We start from the raw sequence: 12,853 nt of genomic DNA, 5'->3' as shown, positions 1-12,853 counted from the left end.
TCTGAATCTGAAGCAGAGTCACTCAGCGTCTTCAACTTTGTCACCATAGGTGTAACCATGGATTTGCAGTCCATCATACCGAATTTCCTCAATATCTAAATTGTGTACTTCTCTTTCCCAAGGAAGATCTCACCTGGTCTTTGCAACAGCTTTAATCCCAAGAAATAATGCGTCAAGCCAAAATCCTTCATCTTGAATTCTGAAGCCCATTCCCTCTTACACCCAACAAATGATCTCTACCCAAGTAAGGAATAGGTCAAAGGATCAACATTAAAAACCATGAAGTAAAGGTCAGGATTTGCATCACTTGGTGAAGCCCAAACTCATAATGTATCCATTAATCTTGGAATGCCATGCCGTGGGTTCCTGCGTGAGTCTGTACAAAGCATTCTTCAAGTTGCAAACATGGGATTCCTTCTCATGTATCACAAATCCCTGAGGTTGCTCTATGTACACTTCCTCCTTAATCACACCATTGAGGAATGGGTCTTTACGTTCATTTGATGTAATCTCCAACCCATAATTGAACCAAAGAGAAACAATAGTCGTGATAGAAGTGTACCTGACGACTTCCTTGGTACTGGTGTAAGGACCACGTTGCTTCTTGTACTTGTCATTTTTTAGAATGGAGCGGTGATATATTGGCTCGTTGGGTAGAGGTGCTTTGGGAGTCAGATCGAATGAATGCTTGACTTGATAGTGCAAGGGTATCCCTGTGGGTGAGGAGAAGATGTTCTTGTCTGCTTTCATGACCGTATTCATCTGCTGCTGCTGCGTGGAGGAACCCTTCGCGGGGGGTCATGGATGTGGCGACGATCTTCCTCTTACTTTGGGAGTGAAGCAGACAGAAAATGAACTTTCTAGTCTGGGAGATGAGCTTGCTGCCTTTCTTGGCAGTGTCAAAGAGGTGGCAGTAGGTGGGGCTACCTCTGGTATCCTGTATAATGAATTATTCAAAGAAATAATGACAGCGCGAGGCCTTGACTCATACACAGCGTGTCGCCTCCACAAGTATGGCTGGCCTAATAATACATCACAAACATCCAGAGGTGTAACATCACACAATACCTCGTCTGTGAAGGGTTTGATGCTGTAAGGAAGGTGACACTGCCGGCGAACTCGGAGATTTCGTCCTTGGTGAAGGCACCCAATACTGTACGACTGCGGGTGTGTTGTAGTCAGTAGGTCCAACTGCTTCACGATCTCTGTTGAAATGAGGTTCTTTTGGCCGCCACTATCAACAATGAATTGCAGCGGCGAACCCTTCACCCACATCTGTGAGTGGAAAAGATGCTCCCCCTCTTTTGGATCCTTTGGCTCATTCTTCTGGATCTTGGCAGTGGCAACAGTGGCGTTGGGCTCCACGTCAATGATCTGCTTCCCTTTGCCATTCCCCTTGTTGAGTTCTGACTCAGGGTCAGAACGTGCATCTGATTCGAAAGCCTTCAACTTGGTCACCAGTGACTGCTTGGTTCGACACTCACTTGTGTTGTGAGTGGGGCCCTTGTGGAACTCACCACCACTTTCCTGTGTTCTTCTTTGACTTCGTCGTGGTGTTCTTTTCTTGCGGCTTCGACAGGTTGTCTTGGGTCACCCCGCCTTGGCTTTGTCCTTTGGTCTTCGGATTTGCATATCCAAAGTCTCGCTTCTTCTGTTTGAACTTTTGCTCACTTTTGACAGCGTATCGGTACGCTGCGCCGAGCGAGGAGATGTTCAGGAACTCCATCTCTTCCTGGATGTATCTGTGTAGGCAGCCGTGGTACTTGAGTACCAAATGCAGCTCAAAATCCTTGATACCCAACTGTGTGCGAAGGGTATGAAAAATGTTTGTGAACTCTGGCACATCTTGGTCCCTTCCTTGCCGCAGCGTGGTCCACTTTATGTATTTGTCCTCATAGCTTTTGACAGGGTAGTATTGCTCCTTGACGACATCTCGGAATGAATTCCAAGTGGATGCGGCTGAAAATAGTGACCCTGTACTTTCATCCTTCTGCTCATAGTAGGTTTCCCACCAGTCCTTGACGTGGGGGGCTGCTTTGAGAAGAGCGAAAAATAAAATAATCTTTTCTCGATTGGAAAATCCATGAACAGAAAAAGAACCCTCTAGCAGATGTAACCATTTACCTATGACATCTGTTGTGTCTATTTGACCCTCGAAGATGGGGATTTCAAAATTAACTTGTACCTTAAAGGGCGCGGCGTTTCCAGAGTAGCTGTTGGAAACCGATGCGTCGCCTCTGGGTAGCCGCTGAAGGATTTGCGCAAAGTTGTCCATCATCGTGTTTCTTTGTCGTTCGAGGGCTTCTTCGAGCAAGATTTTGATAGGATCTCCTGCCCCCTCGTCTTTCTTCTCCTCCGCCATGGGAGGCCATCGAGATTTGCGAGGTTGGTCTTACAAAGGTTTGACTAGTTCAAGCCCTAACGCCTTATATCTCGACCTCGTTGAGGACATGCAAAGAAAAACAGAGAAAAAGCAGACTGCTCTGATACCACAGATCCGGATTTAAACATGAATGCAACAAATTACAGAGATAACCATAAACACGGATATGCAACGGAAATAATACTTCATTTCATTAATGTAAAATACTGAAATATGCTTACAAACAGAAATGGAAGTAAACTAGCTAGGGCGATGGTAACTTATCTCTGAGAAGAGATGTGGCGCCTACATGCCTCTAAACTGTGTTACAATGAGGCTCGAAGGACTATTTATTGTTGAGAAACAATGGAAAACCCTTAACATCCAAAAACCTAACCCTAGAAGATGAAATGCCAAACCGTGGGCTCCGTTTCGATAAATTGATACATCAACTTCCCGGGGTCATAACTTTGGCATACGATATTTGTTTGACGCATACAATAGCTCATTGGAAAGATCTATTCGAGCACTAAAACTTTGGGAAGAGCAACATCGGTCCATGGAACCATGTTGCTCCTAGATTTCCCAAAAAAAACGTCGTTTAGGGCCTCAAAACGACGGTTGCTGAAGTTCAGGACCCGAAAAATTGCTAAAAATAGTAAATTGTGCTACAATTACGGAAACTGAAAAACTGAAAGAGACAGTTGTGGGGGTCCAAGTGGGATAGGTGGGTGGCCACCAACATCCACCTAGATTAGTTAAACAGATATAGTAGTAGTCCAAGTTGGTTATTATTTTGTGACTGGGGCACACTAATACAAAATTTGCGTGTGAATTCTCCTTATTCCCTTTGTTCACTAGATAACACCAATCCTCAAATTGGAAATCCGAGCTTGATGAACTGTTTTAATTATCACAGTGTTTGACAACAGAATTGTAGGTGGAAACAGTGATAGCAGACTGGGACAACGATTACATAATAACTATAAGATTTATATAGACAGGGAGAGCTCAGGGTTGTTGCGGGTCGGATGAAAACTCAAGCAAGGGTAGAATCAATGCTATGATTGGCTGCGGGGTGAGCTTGTGGCTAGTGGTGACTGGAATGGAACAAGGATTGAGCTGTGAATTGAGCCGTGACACGTTGGATGGAACATAACAAGGATTGGCAGCATAGACGACTTCTGTATAGAGGGGGCCTGGTGGTGGTCTGAGGTAAGACAAAGACTGACAAAGGCGGATCCTATGCACGATGGAAGATAGGTGATGGCTGCGACTAGAGTGGCGACCAGACTGAAGACAACAGGTTGATCATATGACTTATATATATATTGACCTTCTTTTATTTATTATTATTATTTATTTTCCTTATTTATTTATTTATTTTTAACTCTTAAATTTTGATTTTGATTTATTTTTATAAGCTTTTATATATATATATATTTGATTTAATATTTCCCTATAAATATCTTTTTTATAAGATTATTTTTTAATAGTCTTTTCTTTTAATGAAGAATATTTTTTTTTTTGGGTTTTTCTTTTAATGGAGAACCTCCAAAAGCTTGGGTAGCAAAACACTTGAATTGCAACAACAACAAAGTTGATGAAATGTCAATGGCCAAAGACTTGGATCAAACGTGGCTCTGACATGCATTGTTTTCTGTCATATGAGTTGTTTTTTATGAATCCTTATTGGTGGGATGATGAATCATTGTCATTTGCCATCCACAATTCTTAGACAGTCATTTGAACTGTTGCATCACATGTGATCCTAATTGGAAATCCCTAGGGTTGATGATTTGATCCCACGTTTTTTGCTTTTTCATGCTAAAAAACTCAGCCCCAACAAGGGAACATTTCATTTGCAAAGGAGGTTGGATGGAAGTTGTTATGAATAAAATATATATATATATATATATATATATATATACTAACTAAATAAAAAATAAAAAATAAATATTAATAATTAATAAATTAATTAAATTAATTTGCCCATTAATTATGAAAGGGCACTTATGTCAAAAGACATGTTCTTTAATCTTTGTGGCCAGTCAATTCCTATAAAGGTGAACCACCCAAGGACATGTAAACCATCATCTGAGTATTGAATAATAAAATATATATTGTTTATGGACATAAATGTGTCTGCAATTAGTAAATTCCAGTGAACAAGGCTTCTTTGTTCAGTGTTATAAGAGCATCGAATCCACTCGCCTGTGCTGGTTTCACCCATCCATCCCACACTTCCTTCACAGTCCTGACTCTACCATCGTGTCCCTGTCGACCCTTTGTCCACCGTCACTGTTTCCCCGTTCGTTGTTCCATGTACGCTGTTCCCTTGCTGACACCCTGCCTGCCACTTTCTCCTCTGCATCGGGCCATTGTCGCACTCGTTGACTTGTTATGTTGACTGTTCTTCCCCCTTGTTGCGCGTGTTCCAGCACCCCGTCACATGCTAGTCACCACCCCACCGCTTCTCACGAGCCTCTGTCTCGATTCATCCTCGCGTAGTTGCCAAACTCTGTCCCAATCGATGTTCCATTGCGACTGCATCTACCCACTTACTGGGCCTGTCTAGCCGCTCCTCTGTCTCCGCGTCCCATGACATCCACTTCCGCTGCCCGACCAATCCTACTCGACCGTGAGCCGGTATCCCCTGTTCCCCTTCCAAAGTCGTGTCGAGCTACCGATTGAACCCTTCAGTTGACTTTAGTGTCAATTTGTTTTTTTCTTATTGAATCATATATAACATACCTTATATTAAAAGCAAGGTTATATATAAGTTTTCATATAGATTAATTATATAATTAATTAAAATATAACAATTAATTATATAGCTAATCAATAATATATATATATATATATATATATATATATATATATAGATATATATATATATTGTTAATTGGGTTTACTAAGAAAAGGAAGAACCAAATGGGGAGTAGTAATGGCGATGCGAATTCAAGAAAATTTAAGGAGGAACTCCATAGAATGCGCTAGCGCCTTGATAATGTCGAAAAGAAGCAATATGAATTTGGAAAAGGCCAAGATAGGATAATTAGTACTCAAGACCAAATCACAAAAAAAAATAGAGAACATGATGAGCCAGTTAATGGGAGGAGCCAATCCATCTTTTAATCCCTTAATTGCTCAAGAATTGCCACAAAGTCCCAGGACTCCAAAAGGCGAAACTTTTATTAGTCATGAATTTCTGTTGATGCACGAAATCCCACAAATGCCGCATATATAGTTTTGAGGAAGTCAGTACTATGCAAAGTTTCTTGAAAGAGATTACCAAAAAATTAAAAGGGAATTACCTAAGTATGATGGTAAGGACCATAAAGGCGCCATTGTATGGGTAAATAAAATGGATGCCATTTTCAGGGCAAACCCACCGATAGGAAAACAAGAGAAGGTCATGATTGAATCCAACAACCTGGAAGCTGAAGCATATGATTGGTTCTCGTGGTGGTCCAACAGATGTGAGGCTCGTTCATTCAATTGGAAAATTTATGTGGAAGTCATGCTTATAAGGTTTCATGACGAAGAAGAAGACGGTGCTTACGAAAAATTCATTCACCTCAAACAAAAAGGATCTATAAGCGAATACACCCACGAGTGGGAAGTATTAGTTAGACAATGAGGGTTCTCCGATGAAGAACTGCTAAAAATGTATTGATGTGGGCTTAAAGAGTATGTTCGAGAAGAATTAAAAGTATATAAACCTAAATCCATTGAAGAAGCTAGACATGCAACAATAATTATTGAACGAAAGTATAAATTACATAAAACACCATATGTCAGTAATGAAAAATCAAGCAACTACTCAAAAGGAAAGTCAAGTAAGTCTTCGCCAGAAAACACTGGTAAGTATGTTTCACCACCGATGCGAAAAGGAGGAAAACAATAGTCAAATTTCGAAAGAAAAAAAGATGGCAATTGTTGGACATGTGGAGATAAATCATAAATATTCTCCAGGACACAAATGCACTATGCAAAAACTTTACAACTGCGTAGCAAAGCAAGAAGAGGAATCTTCAGATGGTAACTTCGATGGGGAAACCAACGAAGGAAATGAGAATCCTAATCCAGATCCAGAAGAGGAAAATATGCCAAGAATTTATTTGGCAACTATCACAGGGATAGCTCAACCACAAACATTAAAGCTTAAAGGACATATTAAGAAGCATAATGTTATTGTGTTAATAGATTCAGGAAGTACACACAATTTTATAGATGTCAATGTCGCGAAAAGGCTAAATGTTTTTGCCTATCTCGTAGCAGATTTAAAAGTTATGGTGGCAGATGGGAAACAAATAGATGGAGTAGGAAAGTGCCATAAAGTTAAATTGCAACTAAACAAATACGAAATGTAGTCCAGTTTTTATATAGTCCCCTTAGGAGGTGTAGATGCCGTCTTAGGAGTAAAATGGTTGCAATCTCTAAGGACGTATTCTGCAAATTACTAAAAACAATTCATTAAGTTCAAAATGGATGGGAGAAAGTATATTCTGTTCGGAATCCAAGCCTGACCTACCCAAATCATTTTTGCTCAACAAATGAAGAAGCTTATTCGCAAGGTAGCTTTGGTATTTGTCGCACAATGCCAACAATTAGAGTTATTATCGATGGAAGGGATTCACCAACAACCTAAACTTACATCCCTAATCCAGAAATATGACGAGGTATTTCAAGAATTGCCGATGAAATTACCTCTTGAAAGGAAAATTGAACATATCATTGAAGTCAAACCAGATTCAACACCGATAAATGTAAAACCATATCGCTACCTCCATCATCATAAAACATAAACAAAAAGGTTGATACAAGCTCTGTTAAAGTGTGGAGTCATTACGGAAAGCAAAAGTCCATATGCTGCATCAGTAGTATTAATTAGGAAGAAGGATGGATCCTTCTGGTTGTGTATAGATTACAGAGGATTAAACAAAATTACTATTAAACACAAATTTTCCTTTCCATTTATTGATGAGATGCTAGACGAACTCCATGGCGCAGAATATTTCTCAAATAGATTTGAGATTAGGCTACTATAAAATTCGAGTAGATTAGAAGACGTCAAGAAGACTGCCTTCAGAACTCATGAAGGGCACTGTGAATTTAAGGAAATGCCATTTGGTTTAACAAATGCATCAACCACCTTCCAAGCAACCATGAACGAACTTTTCCACCCATACTTGTGAAAATTTGTATTGGTTTTCTTCGACGATATCCTTGTCTACATCAAAACGTGGAAGGAGCACCTCAAGCATCTAGAGGAAGTACTTTTCGTATTGGAGAAGAATCAATTTTATGCAAAGTTATCAAAATGTACCTTTGGGCAAAAGGAAGTTGAATACCGGGAACACATTATATTAAGAGGAGTCAAAGTGGACCCCAGCAAAATTAAAGCGATTAAAGAATGGCCAAAACCCAAGAACATATCAAAACTGAGAGGATTTCTAGGTTTAACTAGATATTATAGAAGGTTCATAAAGAACTATGCACATTTGACTGCACCACTGACAAACTTGTTAAAAAAGAATGCCTTCCAATGGAATAACTAGGCAGACGAATGCTTTGAGAATCTAAAAAAAGTAATGTCAACCACACCGGTACTGGCAACTCTAGATTTCTCCAAACCATTCATAGTCGAATGTGATGCTTCAGGATTTGGAATTGGAGCAGTATTAATGCAAGACAACCATCCTATAACCTTCGAAAGAAGGAAGCTTAACAAATGAGAAAGCTTGAAGTTGACTTACCAAAAAGAGATGCTTGCCATCATACATGCATTAACTAAATGGCGATAGTACTTGCTTGGAAGTAAGTTCTCAATTCGAACCGATCACAATAGTCTTCAATTCCTACTTCAACAAAAAACATTATCAACAAAACAACAAAAATGGATGGAGAAACTTTCGGCATTCGACCTGGAAATACTGCACAAAAAGGCAAAAGAAAATGTTGTCGCTGATGCACTCTCACAAAAAGATGATGACAACACAACATGCGCCGCCTTGGTAGTTGTTCTTGATTGGTTAGACGAAATACGAGCTGAGTATGCCAAGGATTTGGACTGTGGTTCTATGATTGAAAATATTAGTCAATATGCCAACTTTGAATGGAAAAATGACATAGTATGGTACAAAAGTAGAATTTATCTAACTCCATCATCCAAATTTAGAATGAAATGTCTAAAAGAATCTCATAGTTCTCCTGCAGCTGGGCATGTTGGATTCTTCAAAACCTACTACAACATTCGACAATTGTTCTACTGGAAAGGTATGAGTAAGGAAATCCAAAAGTATGTCGCTGAATGTGATGTTTGTCAGAGAAATAAGAGTGAAAATATTCCAACTCCTGGTTTACTACACCCATTACATATTCCAAATAAAAAATGGGAGGAAATCTCGATGGATTTCATTGAAGGACTACCTATGTCTGATGGTAAGGACAAGATATTTGTCGTAGTAGATAGACTCACCAAATATGCCCACTTCATGGCAATCAAAAAAACTAACACAACCAAGCAAATTGCGGAAGTGTTTTGTAAAAATATTTACAAAATACATGATTTTCCCAAGGTTATTGTCAGTGATAGAGACACAAAATTTAAAGGCAATTTTTGGAAAGATTTCTCTCCCCAAGCAAGAATATCTCTCAACATGAGTTTGGCATATCACCCCAGATAGATGGGCAAATTGAAGTTGTAAATAAAACTCTGGAAACATATCTCCGCTGTTTCGTCACCAACAAACAAAACAAATGGTCTCAGTGGCGACACTTAGCAGAATGGTGGTATAATACCACCTATCATATTTCGACTAAAATGACTCTCTTCCAAGCCCTATATGGCTATGAACCACCCAAGTGGAAAGATTTTGTGTTACATGATTCTAAGGTTCAAGCAGTAAAGAATCACTTAGAGAAAAACCAAAGAATTATTAACTTGTTAAAAGAAAATTTAACAATGATACGCAATAGAATGAAGCAACAAGTTGACCAGCACCGCACAGAAAGAGAATACGAAGAAGGAGATTGGGTTTTCATCAGATGTCAGCTCTATAAGGGGATGTCATTAAAACAACAAGAGAGAGTGTTCGTTTTACTTGTGTATAGCTTGGACTATGTTCCAGCTATGACACCTTTTTTATTCCAGCAGAGTAGACATCAGTTGCATACAGCGGTAGCATACGGCCCTCCTTCAGTTGTTCTGTACCACAGTAATGAAGGTGCATTGGGCATTTATGGAAGAGAGAGAGAGAGAGATAGGGGGCACATTCATGCCAAAAACATGCATGCACCATCATTGGTTCAGTTCCAGTTTAGATGTTTTTTCCTTCTTTAGCAGTTAAATTCTAATTCTGAGTTTTTGCTTTATTTAGTATCTGCATGCACAATTAAAGGGTGTAGTTCCCTACTTTGTAGATGCAGTCATGCATGTAGATTTCGAGTCTTAGTTAAGAACACTCATCTCTAGGGGAATACATACTTGCATGGCTCAGTCCATATCCAGTAGAGGCACTCGCTCATCTATCCATACAAGTTAGGTGCACTAGGGTTCGGATTTGATACTGTCAGTTGAGGTGCTGTTGTGCATGTGTCCAGATTCATTGTACCTTCTCTTCTCTGCACCAATGGTTTAAGTTTTGAGCTATAGCATTTAGTATACTGCTTTCAGATTTAATACAAAATTCAGCGACACTGTTTCGAGTTCAGATTAACGAGTTTGTGGTTCTTATTATCAGCAGTATGTGTTTGTAGGTTAGAGTACTCTCTAGCTGTAATTTTGATTTGTGCTTTCAGCTTTAGCTATCTAGGGTTTTAGGTTAGATTCCAGAGTCCAGAATCTGCTTACCATGGTTTGATTTTTGACAGTCCATTCATAAAGCTATCCTTTTGTATAGAAGAAAAAAGCTTGCTGGTCTGTCAAGTGTCCTGTTGCTACATGTCCATGTGACACTACCATTTCCCAAGGTTTTTGGAGTCACAGCCTCTTCTTGCTATTGGATATCCTCAAAAGCACTCATTGCTTTGGTGGGCATCGTGGATCATTTCTACACCTCTGTACAATGGCCCAATTGGTTATCGGAAAGATTTCTGACCATGTTCTGAGTGGTTTATTGATTCAATGTTTTATTTGGGTTTTTTCTGCCAACTTGCATTCCTCTGCTTAATTGAGCCCAGATAGATTCTTCTTGCTTTCTTTTCATGCTTATGGTGATATTTGGTTACCTTGTTTCTTAGTCTCCGTCTCCTATTATTGGTAACAGCCTCAACTGCAAACTAGACATTCCTTGTCTCAGAATAAAACTTGTATGAGAGATTAGGGAGAAGTGCCTCTCACAATCTTCCATGATGCTGGAGTCAATTGAAAGCCTAAGCTAGTTGGGCCAAATGTTCTCATTAAGATGAAAGACAAGGCTTTCCTTTCTGTGCGAGCTATGTAAATGGACATTGTTTCTTGCTTGTCTGTAGTGGGAAATATTCCCTTCTTACATAACCTGTTATTGCAATTTCATTTTGTTTTTCCGAGTCCCATCATTTAATTGTTCTTTTTCTGACCCCCATGTTATGTTCTATACAAAGAGCCAGATGGAATCCTAAGAAGTTGGCGTGAACGATGTTTGCGAGCTCTTCTGCATTCTTTTTTCTTCCCAATGAAATATTGGGAAAAAATTGATCTCATCTTCTGTATTCACTTGTTGGAGTGCAGGTTGCATAAAAGACATGCGGATATGTTGGAAGTTTAAGTTTTGATTTATGAATTTTCCATTAACAGTTACTATTGGAAAGAAACATATGCATTGAATCACTGATCTATTGTTATAGGGTTCTAAAAGATGACTATATTTGCAAGAGAGAATTTCAGTAAAAAAATGTATATATCAATTTATTAGAGGCTTAACACGTGTATGGATCTATTGTAGGTTGTGTCAACTGGTCCCTCTCCAGAATGGGATGAAGCTTTTGCTTGGGCTTTTGACAGTCCACCAAAAGGTCAAAAGCTTCACATATCTTGCAAGAACAAGAGTAGCTTTGGGAAGGTAAGGGGAACTTTCTGTATAATTATTGAAAGCAAAAGAACAAGAATCTATAGTATTTCTACCATTTCTGTTTCTAGCGTCATGAATCTGTATTATTTCTATCTGTTCTGTGTATAGTTTGTTTTTTTGTCGTCTTTATCGTATGTGGTAGAATTTCTTCTTCACTGATAATGTGAAATAATTCGATTATGCCCGTAGTAGATTTATAATATGCAGCGTTGGATATCTCATAAAATGGATTACATTTTTGCAATTATGGCAGAGCTCATTTGGTAAGGTCACCATTCAGATTGACCGTGTTGTCATGTTGGGAGCAATTGCTGGCGAGTACACTCTTCTACCAAACAAGAGTAAGGCCGGCCAATCACGTAATCTAGAAATTGAATTCCAGTGGTCGAACAAGTGATTGCGGGATAAGTGTGCGCATTGTTGTCTATATTTGTAAATCAAATTGTTAAGGTCCGCACTGGAAGAAGGGCTTTTTGTACTCTAGTGTTTGCCTTTAAAAAATGTCCCTTGCAACAGAGTCGTGCATCCAATTGTTGGAATGTGAATGGATGTGTCTTTTTCTCAGTAATACAGCGAGTGTTCTTTTGAGTCAGAAGATGCTATTGTTTCTCAATATTCTTTCATTTTTTTGAGTCGGCAAAGCATTCATTGTATATGGATGACCTTTCAAGTTTCATCTATAAGGAGGTGCATGAATAAGTCCAGTTGTTGCATCTTCAGGTAACTTATCCTTGTTGAGCCTGCCAGGGGCATCCTATCCTCTCTATAGCTTCTTCTTACCTGAGCAGTGAGTTTCTAAGAGTGCAATTTGGTTCCTGTCTAAATATTATTGGAGATGTTTTTCCAAGGCGATTGAAATGCGTAAATGCAGCTGCCCTTCATGTATAAATGTGGCTATTCTATCTGTGTTGTGTATTTTATGTTATTTTAAGGGTTATTTAATATGATGAACTAGAACGTTTTAGCTAGCCAAGTTAGCATTGAATAAATTCAACTCTTGACATCCAAGGGCATAGAGATGTCAGCTCTTGAGGTGCTTTGGTAATGTTTATCTTAAGGCTGCTTGTAGATCGATCTTATTGGTTGACAGGAGGTGATGAGTTCAGTGCGAGAACTGTCGGTGAGTGCGTTGTTAGAAGTTCCTCCTATGCTGGATCAAATCTCACTTGAATACTGGTCTACATTTATCACAAAATGTGTTCACAAAGACAGCCATACTATTTTAACTTTTTCTTCCTGAAGATGGGCCGAGTTAGCATGGCTGGAAATTTCAACTATTATTTTTAATACAAATTAGTAAGAAACTATAAAAATACGTTGTCATCTAATGCTCAATTCTATAAGATTAATACGCACATGATTTCTAATGTTAAATGCCATTGTCTTGGTCCAGTGCTCCCACCATCAATGTAAAATTAAAAAGAACGAAATATGT

At 39.0% G+C, this 12,853-nt stretch overlaps 1 protein-coding gene across 1 annotated transcript in view; it reads left to right on the top strand.

The window, feature by feature from the left end:
* Positions 1-12,322, top strand: part of LOC149163934 (protein CELLULOSE SYNTHASE INTERACTIVE 1-like) — a 37,835-nt gene extending 25,513 nt beyond the window's left edge. Inside the window, exons 7-8 of the mRNA XM_089431910.1 lie at positions 11,293-11,409; positions 11,672-12,322. Coding sequence (XP_089288036.1) covers positions 11,293-11,409; positions 11,672-11,815 — 261 coding nt within the window. The 3' untranslated portion in view covers positions 11,816-12,322. The remainder of the gene's footprint in view (positions 1-11,292; positions 11,410-11,671) is intronic.
* Positions 12,323-12,853: the final 531 nt, after the last annotated feature.

This window comes from Pinus tabuliformis, chromosome 5_1 (genome assembly GCF_031772625.1).
Source record: "Pinus tabuliformis cultivar Carrire ecotype Pingquan chromosome 5_1, CPIR1, whole genome shotgun sequence".
Lineage (NCBI taxonomy): Eukaryota > Viridiplantae > Streptophyta > Pinopsida > Pinales > Pinaceae > Pinus > Pinus tabuliformis.
Note: the sequence above shows the minus strand (reverse complement) of the source record. Positions and strands in the feature narration are given on the sequence as shown.